At 35.2% G+C, this 14885-nt stretch overlaps 1 protein-coding gene across 1 annotated transcript; it reads right to left on the bottom strand.

Annotated features, from left to right (window-relative positions):
* Positions 1-258: 258 nt before the first annotated feature.
* rab38a (RAB38a, member RAS oncogene family) lies at positions 259-13814 on the bottom strand. Its single transcript, XM_066699282.1, has 3 exons — positions 13433-13814; positions 9499-9779; positions 259-3246 (listed from the first exon to the last, which is right to left on the bottom strand). Exons 1-3 carry the CDS (start codon positions 13785-13787, stop codon positions 3094-3096), a joined length of 789 nt encoding a protein of 262 aa, XP_066555379.1. The 5' UTR covers positions 13788-13814; the 3' UTR covers positions 259-3093.
* Between the last annotated feature and the right edge of the window lie 1071 nt (positions 13815-14885).

Here is a 14885-nt window from a genome sequence, read left to right as displayed (position 1 = left end):
GTGCATCCCACAAATCTCCATCAACTGCAAGATGCTATCCTATCAATATGGGCCAACATTTCTAAAGAATGCTTACAGCACCTTGTTGAATCAATGCCACGTAGAATTAAGGCAGTTCTGAAGGCAAAAGGGGGTCAAACACAGTATTAGTATGGTGTTCCTAATAATCCTTTAGGTGAGTGTATATAGCAGATGTATTATGAAGCACAAATGCGTCATTATAGACATCAAACAAAGAAAAAGAAAGCACCACATATCTTTCAGAATATTGTTTATTAAATGTCCTGTATTGACAATGAATTAAAAAAAATAGACATTGTCTATATATATGAACATTATATAGTTTCTTGCACATGACATAATATCATCAAAATTCATACAGCATACTGCTTTTAAAAAATAGATAATGGCTTGATGCAGTTTTATGCAGTGGGCTGGTGTCGGGGAATTGCACAGAGCATAACCAAGAACACAACAAAACTCAAAACTAAATAATAGAAACCCACTCTTTGCAAAGATTATTTTAATCACATATATATTCCAATGTAATAAATTCTCATAAGTATGACCATCTATTTTAAAAGAAGACTGTTAGATTATTGAACAGTTTCAGCACCACAAGGGATAAAAGTAAAAAATACATACAAATAGTGATATAAAAATATTAGTTAGAAAAAAAATACCCATCACAATACATGATCAAAGACATCAGTGGCTGACACAGACTCGTTTGATCGATACAATGATAGGAGCTTTACATAAAGAATCGTTTTGATCTTAGGTCTTGTGGGATTTACATAACTGAGTGAATCACTGAAGAATTGGTAGTGGGAAGCTTGATCTGAGATATTTACAGTGTTTTCTCATAGTTCAGACAGCCGCTCTCTCAGTAAACCAAATTAAGTCCGGTTGAAAATGTTGTATCTGTCTTCATTAGTGCTACGTCCATTCCTCTCGCTAATATATTTGAGTCTGAAACCAACAGTCTTACAGGCACTGTATCATGATTTGTGTAATTTACAGAACATGATATATTTTAAACTCACTGTGGGAAAGATTTTATTTGTTTGACAAATGATATATGCAATTGATAGAACACAAAATGGAATTCTTATTTATAGTATGTCAATAAACAAACAAATGATGAATGCACAAAAATCAATCAATATGCAATTCTGGAGTGTCTATATATACACATTTTCAAAAGTAGGAAATTAATATTGTGTCAAATTAGCATGGGGTGAAAGTTTACAGAATATGTTATCAACTGCTTTTTAAAGATACGTTTACAAAGGGTTCTATAAAGATAACTATAACATGCTATTTTTCCTTTATTACAATATTGCATGTTCATTTCTTCAGATATTTCAACCCATATATCACAGTACACAGTGCTCTTTACAGTAGAAAACTGCACACAGAAAAATATATGTTGGTCTCTAGAATATCTCTGTTACTATAGAAATTTTCAAAACACCCTTGAAATACAAAATAATTAGTTAACACCATCAATGCAAGACTAACCTAGACACTACCAAGCTTATTATAATGTTAGACTAGACAATTTTTTTAATGTAGTGCCGAAAAAGAGAACAGATTTTTTTCTGTAATAACTACATTCTTTATATAAAACAATTCAGCTGAAATAGTAATGACGTTTAGATCCTCTTAGCGATTTGCTTAAATGCTGAAATACCCCCAGCTGAAGGTATTCATTCAGGAGAATCCTCCAATAAGTTAATATTTGGTTTTGAAAAAGTAATAACTAAGTTATAAATGGGCAGTTCAATGAAATCAAACAAACAAAAACAAAAATTCTACACATGAACAGATATTAATTTGTACTTGTACTTGCTGGTAAACAACTTAAAAACATCAATGCGCTTACATGGAAAATGAACGGCTATAACACAAACAAAAACCATATCCCACAAGACTAAATGAAGTATTTATTTGTATAAACATCCTTGGCTCCTTGTGAGGTATGGTGTGTAAACACAAGTGCACCTTCTTCTGCTCTTTGGAGGTCTCTCTCAGAGGGAGTATCAGTGATATTCACAGATGTCTGTTCTCTGTTTGTTGGTGCACAAGTCTAGATATCTTTGAAGCATTCTCAGGGGGGTGTTTTTCCACAGGCTTTACCTCAGCACAGAAAAACCTGAAAGCCGTCCCCTAAAGTAGTGTTCCCAGAACTGCATTATATTTATAGACTAGAGGAAGTTCATTAGTTGGAATCCATGGATGCCAAAGAATTGCATAACTGCCTTATAAATAGGCACTCTGCCTTGGGATTTCTTGTGAATATTCTCGCATGACAAAAATAAATACGCAAATAAATACAAAAAAATACAACTTTGCAAACATCAGGGGGATACTTACGGAAACAGATTGGGAATGAGTCTCCTTAGTGCCCTGGGATCCAGAAGCTTTGCCGTATCCAACACTTAATGCATCTAGTTTTTGTAGTGTACTATACCAAAAGCAATTTTCTACTTTTGAAGGTTAAAAGAAACAAATTCTTTGAATTACAAAAACATGTTTTTATTGTTTTTGCTTAAATGTAAAAAAAAAAAAAAAAAAAAAAAAAAAAAAAACGGTTTAGGCACTTGACTAAACAGTTTTCTCTTTGGAAATAATATCAAAATAATATATTATATATGCACATGAGCTCTAATTGTTAGATGAAGATTTGGAACAACGACTGAGGTTTAAGAATCAAACACTCCACAACTGTGTGCCAAAATGTAAAAAACAGAAATGGGCATATATACACCCTGTGTAAAAAATCCAAGGCCCCAGTTTTTAGATTTCAGATTATCAGATTCTTCACAGACTCAGAGGTTTAATTCAGTAGAGAAACACAGAATAAAGACATTTAGTGTAAGCATTGAAATCAGTAAATATCAAGCAGTGTATCAACAAATTGTAAAAACAAACACTGCTTAAAAAAAACTGAACAAAATAAAAATGAATCACACACAAAATGTGTTAAAATTGTAAGGCCTCAGACAGAAGTATTTACCTCTTGCATACTTTGCTATTCACACAGTTGTGCACCCACCCGACCTCAGTCCCATTCTCATCAGTGCAGTCCTATGATTTATAGCAGGTGGAGCAGGAGCTGTCTTTCACTGCGTTGAGCTGAGGCGAGATGGTATCTGGGACTTCTGACTGTAGTATGTCGTTTTCATTGGCAATAATGTGCTTCACCAGGCAATTGGCTGCTTCGTCAATGTTTATATTCTCCTGAGGAAGAGAGAGAGAAAGTGTTCACTGTGATTTTAATTAAATCAAAATATGGAGGTACAGCCTTAACAAAATAAAACAAATGCATCAGTTTTTATTATCGTTATAGTAGATTATGCACATGCAAAACACATAAGCATAGAACATAAGGATTTTCATTCAGGCCCAATTCATGGTGTCTCCATTAAGGTGGGATCTTTAGTCTTGCGCTGTTGTGCTTGTACAGTAATCTCCATTGCATAGAAACAATGGAGTGAATAGCCCACAAGTTTCAAGTGAAACATGAAACAGAAAGCAGCATTCATTCACAAGGATTTGAAGCACCCCCTTCAGCAAGTTGCCAAATATGCCATGTAATGAAATCTGTACTTTAGGAAACATGCAAGTCCTTATTTAATTTCTTTTGGCAGGAAAGAGCCCTGCTCTGGTGCTGAATGCTCCTGCAGCTGCAGCACATTCAGAAATGGATGGCTCAAAATATGAATTTAATTCCCACCTGGGGATAAACTATGGCACCGATTGCAACATCAGAACACAGATGGTGCACCTGGTTGCTAGGAAACAATAAGTAAATGTGTAGAAGAACACAGTTTGGTATCTCAAAATTACTGAAATAATTGCCTTAAACTGGGTGTCTAGTTTAACAATCAGTTTCTTTATGCCCTACATAATTATACATCTTCATCTGTCTGCTGACAGCAAACTCAAACAGACTTCAGTGGACACCCAAAGTGTATGTTGGTAAAATAACAATATCTACATTGAAATATGGAACTCATTATACATAGTATTAGATCTAGCTGATTGAGCTACCAGTAGCAATTTGCCTTTCATCAAATGCCAAATAATTTCAGATTTGAGTAAGAATTCTCCCATTACTCAGTAGTGGCACAGCCAGTGTTCAAAGTCAGGCAGAATCACACAGACACTGACAGAATGGCATCAATGCTGCTATGTCATGTTTCTTGCTGTCTGTTATATTTTGATCCCTTATATTGCTTAAAACAATTTGATTTAAAAGGAGAAGCAACCTTGTTAGAGAATGTCAAAAGATAATAGCTTTCAGCACATTACTACAGTTATTACAGAATAGATTTGGATTATAACTCAGAATCAGTAAGCATCAGCTTCTTAAAAAATATATACCAAATGACAGGTAAACAGAACATTACGACATTACATTGTTTGCAGTGCATAGTGCAAACAATGACAAGATAATAATATGCTTCCCATTAGACTAAAAAGATATGAATCATTTCAACCTTCAATTTCAAACTTCAAGATGCAGCATATGTTTCTGTATATCATAAGTCAGGTACAGCATCATTAAAATGAAGATAATTAGATATTGCATACTCCTTAATTTTAGGGGTTAATTTTTTAATATTCTGCAATATATATCTGCAACTTCAATACTGATGCTTTAAAAACAGCCCCAGGCAATTTGTCCTATTCTTCCAATGGACCACTTGGCCATTGTTAAACCTTCTGCCAGCTTGCAGGCTATGTCTGTCAATTACAGTCCCAATTTACCTGCCTTACTTTGCCAAACAGTTTGAAGGCAAGTAGGCAGTAGGGAGGGGGGGGGGGGGGTAGTGCACATAGCACAGATTTTGTGGTGTAATCTTGTCTTTAAATATGCCCGGGAAATGTTAAAGTATGCATTTTCTCTCCTTCTTCAAAACATTACTCTGTGCACAGATCCACAGAATACTGCCCAATTCCCTAGTCAATGACAATGACATTCTGCTGTTCAATGTAATTAAAAAACTAAAAAGATGCAGTACCATGTTATATTTTCTTTACTTTTTACAGTGTCACAGTTAAAATGAATAGAATCTAGAATATTTAAAATAGGCATTGTTCAAATTAGTTTGATCTGAACAGGACACAGAATGTGTGAAAATATCATGATTGTCCCTGCACAATGTTTTGAACCCATTCTAGCCCTGCAATGCTTCACAAACATGTATGTATAGCTGTAATAGTGAGGTTTCATTCCTTTGGATTTCAGGCTGAATGCCACATTCCTGCTCACTTGTTCCATTAAGAAGGGCTGCTGAAGAATCTTTATTAAATTACCCCCACAACAGATTCTCTATTCAACATAATTAACGTGTTAGTGAAAGTGCCCCTGCTCTGCAGCTTTCAATATGGGGGCTTGGGGCCAATGTGAACAAAAAAGGGGGCTCTGTATATCAATGTGGTTCTTGAAATGTTTTTGCAAGCATATTCTTCTTACAAGTGGCTTTTATATCTGTACACCGTGCTGCACTTCTTAAAGATTTTTCCCTGTGTTTAGGTATGTGGCATTTGTAAAATAATTGGGATCAAAACAGCTTTTTTTCACTAAACTTTTCACCTTTGTATCGTGTTAAAAAACAAATTACGACATAATATAAAAAAAAAAAAGACTGAATTATAATTTGTATTTTACAGTGTGCTTTCAATGGACCATGTTTAAATATATTAAAAAGTTTAACATTTATGTAATCCCTGACTCTGTTATGAAATGGTGTATTTTCCAAAAATATATTTGTCTGCTGAATCATATTAAGTGGAATTCCTTGGGGTCTTTATAACATTCTTCTGGTGCTCAGGATTTTGAACACTCAAACAGAAAAGACACTGCTGTCAGTGAAATGTATAAGAATTCTCCAGAGGGAGATGTCAGTACAAGATGTCACACAAGAGCCGTCTGCCTTTTGCAGTGTATTACCGCAACAGTTTGCAACCAAATCACGTTTCAAAACATTTGCACAACCAAACCGTGGTATCTTAAAGGCCTAATAAGGCTTTTCTCAGAAGACGTGTTGTTAAATATGGCACCTGAACCCTACAGCTGTATAGTAAAAACAATAGTTAGTGTACAATGACACAGGGCTTTAGTTTGTATTTACATGTCTGAACCACAAGAACAAGTAATATTGCAATACTGTGCTTGGAAATGGAGCTTGTTCATAAAAAGCTGACCTGTCTTTGATGCTTGAAGAATTTAGGATCTGTGTGTTAATATCAGACCTCTTTGTTATAAGAAAATAAAGTGACCGCGCCACCACAAACAGTGGCTTAGTAAGAGAGGGTTACACACCGTGAACAATGTAACCTACTGATGACCTTGCAGTTTAAATTTATCCCACAAGCTACTTTAACATTATATGTGAAATTCCTGCAATGTTTGAAAAGAGGTTTTCGGGAATAGAATTAAATCCTAGGATAGCCCACTTATATACAGCGTTACAGACTCCTTGTTAACTTGCATGGAAGCCGAAATCATAGTGGAACTTCTATCTGCAATTAAAGGACACTATTATTGAAATAAAAATAATATTTATCATTTTGCAAAATATAGAAATCCTATTATGATTCCAACCTCAACAACCTTAGCATTTGTCAATTAAACTAATCTAAAAGAAAAATGAAAGAAGCATGGCAGCCAAACAATAGCCTCTGAATCACTTCTTAATGTCTGGTCTCGCGTGAGCACAAGCTGTAGGAAAATCTCTGGCTCTAGACAAGATTAGATACGAGATATTAGAGCCTGGAGTTTTTCACTAATTGTTTGTTTACTTGTACAGTAATTTAGTCCTCCAGTGAGAAGGGGTCATTTTAGTTTACACAGTAAGCAAGGTAATTAGGAATCACAAAACAAACATCCCACTACATTTACCAACTTTTAGAGCAAGGATCATTCTATTACTGGAAATCTGAAGATGAACTTAATATTGTAAATGGCTACCACCATTTTTTAAATAGCATTACAATTAAATAGCACTAAATAAATGTAGTTGTTGTTATACTCATATATTGGATTTGTTTTTTCATTATACAAACTCCTGGGTTGGACCTTCATTTTAACTGCTTCCAGAAATGTTTAGGTTGCTTGAGATGTTTTATTGTATTTTTTAGCCTGCATTGATGCAAGTTGTAGTCATTTACACATTATTCATTAACTAGTAATAATAATAATAAACATAGCTGCAAGCAGCAATGTAGGGGGCCAACCATATGTGTAGGGATTTGGCATATAACATACTTTAGGGTTTAAGCCATGATGAGACTTGAACCCAGGTCTCACACACCACAGTGCAGTGATCCAACCATAACACTAGATGGCCCATGCTTAATAGTATGTCTTCAGAACTGCTACAATATGACAATGTTAGTACATGAATATTGAAACTAAAAGTTATAAGCACCCAAATATATCTGTAGGGACATATCATGTTTAACAATTTGGGGTTCTGGCCATGGCAGGACTCAAACCCAGGTCTCCCGTGCCATAGTGCAATGGCAATGGCAATAATGAGTCCGATACATTATTAATGTGTATATATATATATATATATATATATATATATATATATATATAAACAGATTTTTTTGTACCCTGCAATATACTACATTAACTAAAGTATTTTTATTATTACAATGAATACATAAACAATATAAAATTGTTAACTATTTCAATATTTGTAAACATTACTATTGGTTAAATTTGTATTGGTCCGCACGAATGTATAACCTGTATTGCTTCATAAATGTACTCTATCATAGATCCAAGCTTTAATATCAAGCTCCCTAGTGGTGCAGTGGGTAAAGGCATGAAATGCAAGACTAAGAGGTGTTTTTGTATCTTGTATATGTCAACACCTGCATGTGTCCGAGTTCCTGTGATTGAATCCCCCTGCAAGCTTGGCATGATGGTTGAGTTTCAGAGTATGTGGTCTGTACTGGAAGTCCCTGCAAGTGGTGCCATTGTCTGCGATTAATAGATGTGCTCTGTCTCAAGAGCAGATGTACATTCAGTGTGGTATGTAAATCAAGTTTGTGAAAGTACAGACAAATTTAGTTTTTTAAATGTTATATTAATTTACATTTACAAATCTGAATATAGGTCATAACATGAAGTGTCATGCACCAAGTTTCGCATCTGTCCCATTAGCGGTTTGAAGGAGAAGAGGCTTGAATATTGTCTCATAATTGTCACTTAAGCCAATATTGGCACCACGTATAACCTGTACATTTCTTGAGGGACAAACTTCTCTAGGTATCTAACACACCAATTTTGGTGAGTTTCTGTTATGATGTTTTAATTTCATGGTCATTTGAAATTTATGGACAAAAAATTATCAATTGATTTTGTCATAGCATATAGGTCATATGAATATAGGTCATAACATAAACATATGCACCAAGTTTCAAATCTGTCCCATTAGCAGTTTTGGAGAAGATTGAATATTATCTAATAATTGTCATTAATCCAATATTGGCACCAAACAATATTACATATGACCTCCACATTTCTTGAGGGACAATGAGATTCTATCCAGTACTTTTTATTTTATGGCCATTTGAAATATATGGCGGAATAATACTAATAATAATCCTAACAATTACAAAAGGTGGTCCAGCCACTTCGTTGCTTGGCCCCCTAAAAATAAATCTGGGAAGGACTTATACATCAGTAATACAAGGTAAATGCACTGAATCTGGAAATAAACCTAAATAAATCTCACTTTAAGCCATGTTCATGTAATTCACATTGTCAGACACAAACCCAGGGATATTAGTCTATAAAGTCCCTTCTTTTCAAAAGTATCTCATATTTCTCTAGTGAAATAAAGAAAAAAGAAAAGAAAAAAAACACATGGGAAATGCAGATCCCCGTCAGCACAGCGACATTTTGCAAGCTTCAAATCTTCATACAACTCTAATGTGAGAACTTATAGAAGTAAGAGAATTGTAAAGCAGTGGAGAAAAAAATGCATCAACATCCTGTAAAAGCAATTGTATAACGGTTCAATAAATCACATGGTAACCACCGCACCATGACTGAATGGAGAGAAATCCACGCGTTTCAGCAACAAGCTGTGCCTCTATAGTCTCCATTTAGTTCATGTGGAAACCATTCTGGGAAGGGTTTGTAATCCATTCCTACAACTTAAACTGGAGTATGTTTTCTATCATACTTTGTAAATGTAGATACAAGTAAATGATGATAATTATACTCATTTCATTATCTAGCGGTGATTTGAACTTACTATAAATTATTAATCTCCTAGTATTATAAAAATAAGCCAAGTCTCTTATTTTAGTGGTGCATTTCACTGCAATCACATAAGCAATAGGCAGGGAATAAACAGAAGCAAACCTTCCAATTCAAACAGTCAAATCACTGTTGTCAAGCTGAATGAAACATGTCATTGTGTATTGTTGCAAGGCACACAGGAGGGGGGAATGAGCCATTACCTTGGCTGACGTCTCAAACCAGCCCACAAATCCGTTCTCCTTGCAGAACTGGTCCATTTTTATGCCGTTGTTCGTTAACACATCTCTCCCTTGATCGCATTTGTTGGCTAGGAGCACCGCCGCCACGTTCTTGCCGTTTGAGAGAGTCAGTTTTGAGTCCAAATCCTCCTTCCATTTGGTCACCGCTTCAAATGTGGATGGTCTTGTCACGTCAAACACGATGAATGCTCCCATGGCCTCCCGGTAATAAACTCTGGTCATATTCCCAAATCGCTCTTGACCTTTTGGCATGGGAGAAGAAGAATGAAACAGTATGTTATCTTATTCCTTTGTCTTTAAGACACCCTTATTGCTTATTCTTCCCATTGTTCAAGGACAAATAACATCTTCATTGTGGCAGCACAGTACAGCTCAGTGGAGACTCCAAATCTGTATTTACCCTTATGTTTGGCATTCTCCCAAAAAATAACAAAGTACAAACTACAGTGACTATTTTTTAATCCTTCATGAACTGCTGCCTTTTGGTTGTCAAAGAATACATGTAAGACACAGAATAATGTTTTAAAATAAGTCCTCTCCTAAATGATCATAGTCCATATATAAAACATTATGAAATGCATGGGCTACATTCACATTTTCTTGAAATAAAAACCCCTAATAATACCAGTGGTGTTCGTGTATAACAGTTTAAATGTATACCCTTTGGGCTTGCAGATGGCAGTTGTAAGCAATATGTCAAAGAATGAAACCTACAACTTATATAGATCTCATGATCACATTGAGGATTATCAGATGAGCAGCTAAGTCATGTGCCTGGCAGTAATCTCTTTGTGTCTGACCTTTAACACATGGCATTTTATGGCAAAATAATGTCTCTGTTAAGGCCTTGGACTAGTTGAAGGAAGTGTAAACATGAGAAATGTTAAATATATTAAACATACTATATGGTGCTTTATATATTTCTAAATACATGTGAAGATGTTGACGTGGCCCAGATGGAACCAAAAGGTGTCAATAGACAACCAAATGATTGTGGTGAAGATGCACATTTTTTTAACAGGGCAGCCATGATTTTGAAGTGGGTTCAAAAGACTAGATGAAATACCTTACAGTCTAAAGAATAGATATGAAAAACTAATAATAATAAACATAATACATCCCAAAACAAACAATATATATGAAGGTATAGTCTTCAAACATTAGGCAAAAGCAAGGGGGAAAATGTGATAAATGGATTTGCTAAACTCCAAGTAAAAACTCCCAGAGACTAAAAAGCATCTCTTAATGTGCAGGACGTTTATAATATCTCACAAACATTGGAATGACTTCAAAACCGCTTCAATAATCAAATATTCAAACAGATTAATGTCCTTTGTTGGAGATACATTGAAATGTACTCCTCTGTAACTGTTTTTAAATTGATTACACACTTTGTCATCTTGATCCTGCTTATTAACCAAATTAAACAATTGTGTGAACAATCATGAGAGTGGAAGCGGAGTTGGAAGAAAGGTTGGCCTTCTGGAATTTGTAAAATCTAGTTCACTTTTCTTAATGGGATTAAATATCTTTTGCTTTTCAGACATTCACTTTATACAGATTTGCCCTGAACTTCATACAGACACAAGCATGATTGTGGAAGCATCCATAGCACTGGAAATAAAGTAATCAAGCAGACACTTCATGGTGTTGCACATGATCTTATGGAAGGCAGCAACGCCCTGACACATTGTGTGGCTCAGCATTTCCGGTTTTCAGCAACACAGTCGGTTTCTTGCACAGTGTGACTTACAGATCCATGGGATATGGACTTATGGGGGTGCTTTTGCAGGAATTGGTCAGAGATAACCCACACTTACGAGTTAATGTCATGTGACTGACCAGCTTTTGACACCTGGACTCAAAAGGTAGGAGGCCAAGGTAGCATCTGTTTTGCTAATTGCAACTAATGAGCAGTGAGGTCTGGAATCCAGTGCTTTGGGGATAATGTCTGTCAATTCTAGTGGACATCTGCATATGCTACATTAGCAGCAACTTGTCAGGGTTCGGTTTGCATGCTCCTCTTCAAAGTACAGCACGAGAGCCCAAACATAGAAAGCTTAATTTAGTATTGACAAAACTATAATGTGAGTTTGATCACTGCACTGACATCTACATTTATATATTTTTTTAAACAATGAGTGATGAATGAGCTTTAGGGAGTAAGTCCCTCCGAATGTCCCTGTAACTGATATGATTTCATGTCACTGAACTTTCCAGGTCAGATGCTTGTTTTGTAATCCTTGCCAAAACACAATATAGTGTCTTTTATATGTATACCAAGGTTGGAGTGGATATACCTATTCAAAAAGACTTCTATTCTGTTTTTTTTTTATTATTTACAATGACTTTCTGTTATGGACTAGAAATCTCTCTCACATGATCCAGAAACAGATGACTTATACATACCACATTCTTCTGAGTAAGGCCTAGAGGCAGAAGGAGACTTTTCTATAATGTGGGACAGTGAGTTTTTCAAGATTATAGCCATCACGTGATCATGATCATTCGAAATTGTTTACAGTGCATGATTTGAATGATGCTGAATTTTCCTTTGGCCATAACTACAACAAATGGTCTATTAAAAAGCACTATTTCTCACTGTTTCCGTCTCTCTGGCCTGCCATTTCAAATTACTGAAATATACTGTATATCCATTTATTTGTTTAGATCATACGTTTGTAATCCAGCTGATTATAGACAATCTGAATATAATTTTACCAAGAGCTCTTAAAATAAATTTCGAATTTTGTTCTTATAAATGGTAATTATAACACTTCAAGAAAGATTTTAGTAAGATTTCAAGATTGGGAAAAAGGAATAGATACTTTGCTGAACTATGGAGCTTTGTTTACAGAAATATTAAATGGATAATGTTACAAAAGCTTATTAATGATCTTATCTCACATGTAAACATTGTACATTTGTTCTACATAAACACGTACAGACAAATACATCACATACTGCTTTGTAGCTAGATTTTAACTTGACATCGAAAAGTTATTGTATGTAGTTTGGCACATTACATTTGTTTCGCTACATGTGCAGATTAAACTAATTGTTGAAAATAGCTTATTGCCCTTCCTTAATTGTCTTAGACACTTTCTTTTCATTCCACAGATGTCATGAATGTGACTAAATGTAGCCTATACTTAATAGAATAGCCCTGCTTTGTATAAGGTTAACTATATAAAGTAAAACATCAAATTGAGTTCACTTAATTTAAATGTATAGTTTGTTAGTTATATATATATATATATATATATATATATATACACACATATACACACACACACATACATACACACACACACACACACACATTTATTTATCAGCCGTCAAAACATACTGTGTCCTAAATGTACAGGCAACGTTTTGCTAAGTAGCCAATTAAATAACCAGCTAATGAAGAGGTGGGATAAGTTCAATTAACTTAATAGATTTTATATTTTATATGCGATTGCATTAAAACACGAATGGAATGACAATCAGAGTTATCAGTGGCGTTAAACACCCATGTGATCATCTGCAGCTTTATACTTCTACTATAAAAAACCATAAAGGACATAAACTAAACTTGGTTACATACAGACCTACAGCAACCTGTACGCTGGAGTAAAGTTTAATTAAAGCAATATACATGGATAACAAACTCTCAACCACAAAAACAAAAAGTTAAGTTATGAAATTTGCAGTTATATAACGCACCTTCACAATTGCAAACTTGTAGCTGAACTATGCTGCTCATCATGTCATTTCATATGCGGTCACATAGTATCAAACAGTAATTTTCTGTCTATTATTAACATGATCACAGACGAATTCAACCAGCTTATCTCCAGCTGCATCAGGTCGTTTCCACCGTCTCTGATCAACGGAAATGAATGTGTCCTACCTGCGATGTCCCACAGCTGCAACCTGATGGTCTCGGTGTCCCAGTTTAAAACTTTCAAGGCGAAGTCCACCCCGATGGTCGCCCTGTAGTTCGGGGAGTAATTCTGGTGCACATACCGCTTGATGATGCTCGTCTTGCCCACTCCCAAATCCCCGATGACTAAAATCTTGTACAGGTGCTCTTTCTGGTTGTTCTGCATGGCGAAGGCTGATGGCAAACGATGCTGTTCATGCCCTGAATAATCCCGACTGGAGAAGCAACGCAAATAAGCAGCGGCTCCTGTGACCGCAGCACCGCCCCTAGCACCGCGGACAGCTGGGACTGACCTCCGCCGGTTGTGGTTTTTCCTAGACATGTGTTACCCTGTGAGCATGTTACTCCGATGCACACACGATCACACGTCTGTCATTAATATGCGTACACGTGTCTTAATGCAATTAATTGAAAATGGATGCACGCGTACTTTGATTAGTTCAAAACCAATCATTAAAGTCCACAAGCAACCTCAACACTATATATATATATATATATATATATATATATATATATATCCTGATGATGTGTAACTCTACAATACTTTCAAAGTCTCCAAACAGCAGCTCAGTGCTAGAGTATGTTTTAGTGTCAGCAAGCATTTGTACTCCATATTAACAGAAGTAGTACAACAACACTCACAAAAATAATGTATTATTATTATTATTATTATTATTATTATTATTATTATTATTATTATTATTATTATTATTTTACTTTTACAATTAAAACATGTACTTGCGTATTACTATGAATCGCTATTATTTAATTACTTAATTTTCATTACTGCATTTTTACTTGGAAGTCCTTGTTCTATCAGGATTGCTTAAGCTTTTTTTTTAAGGAACTTCACTTATTATATTAAACAATAAAATGTATTTTGTTTACTGAACAAAAGTAATAGATTTACTTACATTTTACATTACTAGCAATTGCTGCCAAATACTGGACATTGCTAAGAATTATTTTGTACTAGTTTTGAGTAATTTCATGTATTAATCTAAGAACAAACAAGTGTCCCTCTGGCAGTAAAGAATTGCATCAGTATTGGTGGAATTTCGTGTGAGAAACTCTACCAACCTAATAATGGCATATCACAACGCTGGGAGGTTAACACACTGGTTCACGGAGAATATCACTGATCTAATTGAATTGCCCGCTCAAGAGTCTTGACCGGTGTCCCACAGAACACCTTTGGGATTATTTGAAGTGGCTGATCAGACCAACTTCTCTTGCTACACTTTAAACTGCACCATTCATAAAAGAGATTGCAGCAGTAATAAAGATCAAGAATCGACCCACATCTTAGGAAATATATTGCAAGGTTTTCTTTTGGCATTTGTTGGTTGTCCCATTGATTTTGGTCAGAGAGAATCAAAAGAGAATTAAAGAGAATTTCCACACCAAGTGATGTATAGAA

Source organism: Amia ocellicauda, chromosome 3 (genome assembly GCF_036373705.1).
Source record: "Amia ocellicauda isolate fAmiCal2 chromosome 3, fAmiCal2.hap1, whole genome shotgun sequence".
Classification (NCBI taxonomy): Eukaryota; Metazoa; Chordata; class Actinopteri; order Amiiformes; family Amiidae; genus Amia; species Amia ocellicauda.
This window is presented reverse-complemented; position numbering and strand designations above follow the sequence as displayed.